The following is a 6450-nucleotide window of genomic DNA, read 5'->3' on the forward strand; positions in this document are numbered from 1 at the left end:
GATTGAGCATTCCGAAGACTATAAATAATATGAATTACGACAGCAGTGTAGCAAGATATGCGGCCTCAAACCTTAGCTGGTCCGTCTTACCCCACCTTCCCCTACGTACCTACCTCTGCGATACGTACTTCTGTCCTTGACGTACTTATGCCATACGTACTTTATGCTCGACGTACATCTGCGATACGTACTTTTGCCCTTGACGTACTCTTGTCCATACGTACTTTATGCTGTACACACTTTTACGATGCGTGCTTTTGTCCTTGACGTACTTTTGTCCATGCGTACTTAATAATGTACCTACGTACTTCTTCGATACGTACTTTTGTCCTTGACGTAGTTTTGTCCACGCGTACTTTATACTGTACGAACATTTGCGATACGTACTTTTGTCCTACGTACCAGGGGCGTCGCCACAGATTTTCGACAGGGGGGGGGGACGGATCGGCCGACTAAAAACCCAAAATTAGGTATCGTTACCGTACTTTTTCAGGCCGATGCACTATCTGTTCAACGATACTGTGCTGAGTTCCTACGCGGTACGCGTGTTAAGTATTCATTTTTAAACGGTTAACTAGAGCCTCCGGTCTTCTATCAGGGTATAATTGTTGACACATGCCGCCAATCTGATAGTTAACTGTTAATGTATACATCATACGTGGTGGTTGCTTTAGGTATATTTGTCACAACTCTGAACTCAATCTCTTTTGGTCTGCAGTATGAATGGGCGGCGCGGGTCGGCGCGAAGCGCCGCGAGATTTCGTCGAGGTCGGATTTCGGAAATGTATATGCATAGATGTCGCTACAATAGCTTGACATGCAGTGCAAATTGTAGCAGACAGCAGTAGTTTCCCCTACCAAAGTGGTGTTTTTCTACCACAGACGCTCGTCGAGGTCGGAAATTCCAAATACGCCCTGACTGTGCAGTGTGCAATCAGCAATGTGCTCACCGACCTGCCTCGGATCTCTCATATGACCGTGGACCGTGGGATCTCTGATCTTGGACATCCCCATCGGCCTGATCATCGAGTAGGTGACCAGGGTTCGAGTCGCTTTGGTGTTTTATATAACTGTTGGAAGTGATTGTGCAAATATTTTACTGGCACTGGCTTCTACGCCCTTTTGATAAGAAACGCATTAAAGTTACTGTCGAAGCAGGTAAGTGTGTATTCAGCATATTAACTACAAGCGACGGCACCCAATATACCTATTCATGCTTCAAGATGACCTATTGCTGGCAACAGTACCTGTACAGTGTACATACATTTACTGACAACTGGCCCGAACTGCGGGAGTCTCCGACATACCCACTCGTCCCCTCCCAGTCGTCGCTGCCGCTCGGGCGTCAGCGCGGCTGGCCGATCACCATGGTCTGGCCGGGCCGCAGGGTGACCGAGTAGCCCTGGCCGGCGGTCATCCGCTGGCCGTCCGGCAGGCGCAGCGTCATCCTCTGCAGCAGCCCCGCCGCGAACAGGAACAGCATGGTGCGACTGTAGGGCTCCGCCGGACAGGAGCGCGGGCTCAGGCCGAAGCCACGCACCCGGTGGCGCAGCCGGGCGCCCTCCTCCCCGAGGAAGCGGTCCGGCCGGAACACGTCCGGGTCGCCCCAGACGTCCGGGTCGTGGTGCAGCGAGTTGATGTCCACCAGGATGACGCTGCCGGCGGGGATGTGGTAGCCCTGCAGGGTGGCGCCGCCGGCCGCCGCGAAGTGCCGGTTGAACGGAGTCAGCGTCGCGTAGCGGAGTGTCTCGTCGATGGCGGCCAGGGTGAGCGGACAAGCGTGCTGGTCCTCGATGGTGGGCGTCCGGTCGGCGCCCACGACGGCGTCCAGCTCGTCCTGCACGCGCTGCTGCACGTCCCGGTGCTCGGCGAGCAGCAGCAGCAGCCACGAGAGCGTCGTGTACGGCCCTTCCAGGCCGCCCACGATCAGGTCCTTCATCAGCACCCGCAGGTTGGCCCTCGAGAGGTCCTGGTCCGTGCGGCCCTGACTCCGAGCGGCGAGGTAGGCGTCCAACAGGTCACGAGGCTCCTCGTCTTCATTGAAGGTTTCCTCGTGTTCAGCGATGACCTGGTCAACAAACTCGTAGAAGGTGTCCATGACTCGATCGAGTTCCTTGCTGACTGAGTCTTTGCCGGCGAGTTTGTTCAGCCATGGCGCGAAGTCCAGGTACGTCTGAATCTTGGCCATGATGCTGAACAGAGTGACGCTGTCACTCCGCATCCTCAGCACCTGGTGGTCGTCGAGCTCGAACCTCCTGCTCATAAGGAGCTGCAGTATGCTGTTCAGCGCCGCCGCCGGCAGGATCTGGTGCGAGTCCACCGGCTGGCCGGCCGCTTCAGTCAGCTTCTGCGCCGTCATCGCGCACTCGTACGCGACCAGCGGCTCGATCTTCCGCCTGGTGAAGCCGAGCTTCCCCAGCGTGTTGATGGTGAAGCGCCGGTTGTCGTGCCAGTTCTTGCCCTCGGCGAAGCTGAGCCCCAGGTTGTGCCACGCGCTCATCTGACGGTACAGATACGACCCGCCGATGGCACCCAGCTGCAGGTCCTTGGACGCCTCCTGGTAAAAAGGAGGAAATGGGAGAAAAAGTCACCGGAAATGAAGTCGACTTAGTGCACTTGATCTCGTCTCATCTTTCCTCCTATCGCAACTGCCTTACGTTTATTGATAGGTAAACCATTGGAGTCGTTCGCACGTGGTGCCCGGGAAACTTGTACCGCTAAACATATTCATTTATCGTTTTATCGCAAAAACATGCCCAATCAATCACAAACCTACATTTACTAAGGACGTGCTAAATACTCATATGATATATCGTCACTTTTCCTTGGAGTCACGCGTGCGTGGCACTTCGCGACTTGCCTTGATGGTCTCGTTGGTGCGGATGGCCACCACCGGCGTGTCCATGGCCACGCGCAGAAACACGACCGGTCCGTAGCGGGCGCCGAGCCGCTCGTACATGCGCGCCATATCGCCGTCACAGAGGTACAGCTTGATGAACTCCCAGCTGCCCAGCAGCGGGATGTTGAACGGCCCTGCGGCAGCGGCAGTCCGGATCAACATGGGGCCAGGGGAGACTCCGTGCCGGGGACTTCTGGGAAGTCCTATTGCCGCAAGGCACTGAAACGCCTTCTGGTAAATACACTCCCAGACAACAATCAGACTGTCTACAGCAGGCTGACTTCGAATTGCATCATGAGGAAAGTGCTTTGTCGAGCTATCGTATCAGCTTACCATGTCGCTAAATGTTGTGTCATGCGGCCTCATGCCTACCAATGGCAACGTTCAGCAGCGAACCGCTAAACCAGTCTTGTACTTGCGCTGGCCGCCGAATAAATAAAAAAAGACAACAGGATGTGTGATAGGTAATTGTTACGAGTAGAGGTGGCAAAAGATGAAAATTTTGGGAACCAGACTCGAACCAGACCCGGCTGGACATTTCTGGAACCAGTCGGACCCGGTCTTAGTTGGAATCGGAACCAGTTGGACCCGTTCCTCACAAGTCAATTAATGCAAACTACTTGTAGGTATCATTAGTTGCATAATGTAGAACAGCCTATTTCCCACTGGGAATACTCATGAGCTACTGTGTGTAAAGAAACATTCACTCCATTCACTTCATATTTTTCAATAATGTGTAGTGTGCAAGATGTCTATAGTTTATGGTAGTACCCGGTTGGACCCATCAGAAAATTTCCAGGAACCGGTCTAGACCCAGATGGGTCCACACTGGGTCTTTTGACCAGGTCCTCGGGTCCACACTTTGCCACCTCTAGTTACGAGCGAGCGAGCGCAGCGAGCAAAGCGAAGTCTTTTCAATATAACGGAAAAATCTCAGTATGAGCGGCCCGGCCCGGCCTGGCCCGGCCTGTAACGCTTTTGAAAGGCTTATATCTCAGCAACCGCTGGACCGATTGGCCTGCGGTCTTTCTTGCTGGGTAGCCCCATCCCTTCTACCCCGTTATTGACTACTTTTGACACATCTCAGTGACCGTCGTGGCACGTGCCACGTGAAAAGTCAAGGGTGTTCATGCTGTTTTGCAAAAGTAGTGATTTTGAGAGGCTCATATCTCAGCAGCCGCTTGGGCGATTGTCTTGCGGTAATTTTTATAGGGTAGCTGCATCCCTTCTACCAAAGGTCGGATACTCTTGATCTATGTGAGTGACCCCTGCTGCACGTGCAAAATACAAAAAGAAGAGGTGCCAAATTTGTTCCCATTTCAATAACTCGGTAATTACTCGAGCGATTTCGCTGAATTGGCATACAGGTAGGCACCCACCAGGCAATGCATTCCCATGTGTTGCGGTTAGGGTGCTACTGCACGTGCGCACGTGCAGGGGGCGCTTCCAGATCTCGAGAACGGCTGCGGCGATTGCGCTCAAATTTGGTACACGGTTGGGGACCGGTTAGTAGGGTGCCGTGCAAAAGTTAGTTTGGACCCCGTTTGCACGTGCGCACGTGCAGAATGCCGCTTCCAGATCTCAGGAACGGCTGGGCCGATTGCGTTCAAATTTGGCACACCGCTAACGACCGGTTAGAAGGGTGCTTTGCACAAGCCCCGTTGGAAGCAGTTGGAAGTACCCTCTTGCCCTTCCGCACGTGCAGGGCTCACTATCACGCTCGCTCGTCCTTCGCCCAAAAGGCGTTTTACTGGTTTAGGTATGTTTTGCTTGTAACGTTGCACACCTCGATACATATAAATGCTTGGGTATTTAACCTACTTGTAACTCCATCTATATAACTGCAATTCGGTGATTGTTCGAGAGGTCAGACAAAGGTATTGTGAAGAGATGTGCCTAACTGGTTTATGTAGTGAAAAAATGCATTCAATAGATATCGTCACCTTATTGAAATGAAAACTAAACAGCATTGAGAGCTAAGAGGAGAATACAACTGTACAATCGTCGTTTGTGAACAACACGTTGATAAGATATCACGGGTGGGAAGCGTATTATATGTATTATGCATACCTGGCGGCAGCTTGCTAGAATGATTCCGAATCCTCTTGCAGACGTAGAAGGCGACAAGACACACCAGTACTGCGATGGCCCACATGGCCCTGATGTGCTCTCACTGTTCTGACCGGCGCTATACTCTCTGATCTCCTCTCCGTCGGCAGCGCTCCGTCAGAGAGAGGAAGGAGACTGTGCGTGTGCGCCGTGCAATCTGATCGCCAGCCGGCCGTCCACCGCTGTTTAGGTGGACTTTGTCCGCTCCGCTAAATATATCTGTTAGGTTATATAGCGACTGCAGCGCTCAAGGCTAGGTTTGAGCGTAAGCATTGGCTGCAGCTATTTGACTCGTACTCGGTCACCGCCGGCAGGAGAGAACTCACAATTAGGTCACAGAACTATTTTTAGTCCTCTTGAAAGGCTGCTCTGCATGCTGAAGGATCAGTCATTGCATCGAACTTACAGCGACGGCCCTATAATGTACCAAAAGCGATAAGACGGGTCATTTATTTGCCAACGGTTCCTTTGAGAGCTTCACTTGTCGCAATTGTTGTTACGCCCTGCACGTCAAGAAGGACAATAGATCGACCAACAGAACATACCTATCGATCATCAGTCACTTCTTCAAGGATAACACGAGCTGTAAACCAAACATACAAGTCGATATATCCAGGGGCGGATCCAAGGGGGGGGTCACATGGGTCATGGCCCCCCCCCCCTTGAAGCCCGGGGGCCCAAAGACCTGCCAGGGGCACCACCGGCCTATCAGGGGTATCACAGTCCTGACAGGGGCACCACAGGACCACCAGGGGCACCACAGGCCTAGCAGGGACACCACGGGCCTGGTGCCCCTGGGCCCTGACAGGACTGTAACGCCCCTGACAAGCCTGAAGTGTCCCCCGCAGGGACGTGGTGCCCCTGACAGGCCTGAGGCGCCCCTGCAAGGCCGGTGGTGCCCCTGGCAGGCCTGTGGTGTCCATGGTAGGCCTGTGGTGCCCTTGCTAGGCCTCTGGTGCCCCTGACAGGCTTGTAATGCCCCTGGAAGGACTGTGGTGCCCCTGGGCCCTGACAAGCCTGAGGTGCCCGGCCATGACAGGCCAGTGGTGCCTTGCTAGGCCTGTGGTGCCCCTGGCAGGCCTGTGGTGCCCCTGGCAGGCCTCTGGTGCCCCTGGCAGGCCTCTGGTGCCCCTGACAGACTTGCGGTGCCCTTGGAAGGACTGTGGTGTCCCTGGGCCCTGACAACCCTGAGGTGCCCCTGACAGGCCCGTGGTGCCCTTGTTAGGCCTGTGGTGCCCCTGGCAGGCCTCTGGTGCCCTTGCTAGGCCGCTGGTACCCCTGCGCCCTAAGAGGACTGGTGCCCCTGAAAAGTCTGAAGTGCCCCTCGGCAGGCCCGTGGTGCCCCTGACAGGCCCAAGGTGCCCCTGCGAGGCCGGTGGTGCCCCTGGCAGACCTCTGGTGCCCCTGGCAGGTCTGTGGTGCCCCTGGCAGGTCTGTGGCGC

The 6450-nt window shown here is 54.6% G+C and overlaps 2 protein-coding genes across 2 annotated transcripts; both read right to left on the reverse strand.

The window, feature by feature from the left end:
• Positions 1-1149: 1149 nt before the first annotated feature.
• Positions 1150-2758, reverse strand: LOC122378222 (cytochrome P450 2D3-like). The gene has a single exon (XM_043359041.1). The coding sequence runs from the start codon at positions 2498-2500 to the stop codon at positions 1346-1348; it is 1155 nt and encodes a 384-aa protein (XP_043214976.1). The 5' UTR covers positions 2501-2758; the 3' UTR covers positions 1150-1345.
• Positions 2759-2815: 57 nt separating this feature from the next.
• LOC122378174 (cytochrome P450 71B21-like) lies at positions 2816-5142 on the reverse strand. Its single transcript, XM_043358929.1, has 2 exons — positions 4970-5142; positions 2816-3033 (listed from the first exon to the last, which is right to left on the reverse strand). The coding sequence occupies exons 1-2, from the start codon at positions 5052-5054 to the stop codon at positions 2816-2818; spliced, it is 303 nt and encodes a 100-aa protein (XP_043214864.1). The 5' UTR covers positions 5055-5142.
• Positions 5143-6450: the final 1308 nt, after the last annotated feature.

The sequence above is a fragment of the Amphibalanus amphitrite genome, unplaced genomic scaffold, assembly GCF_019059575.1.
Source record: "Amphibalanus amphitrite isolate SeventyFive unplaced genomic scaffold, NRLGWU_Aamphi_draft 000056F_arrow, whole genome shotgun sequence".
Classification (NCBI taxonomy): Eukaryota; Metazoa; Arthropoda; class Thecostraca; order Balanomorpha; family Balanidae; genus Amphibalanus; species Amphibalanus amphitrite.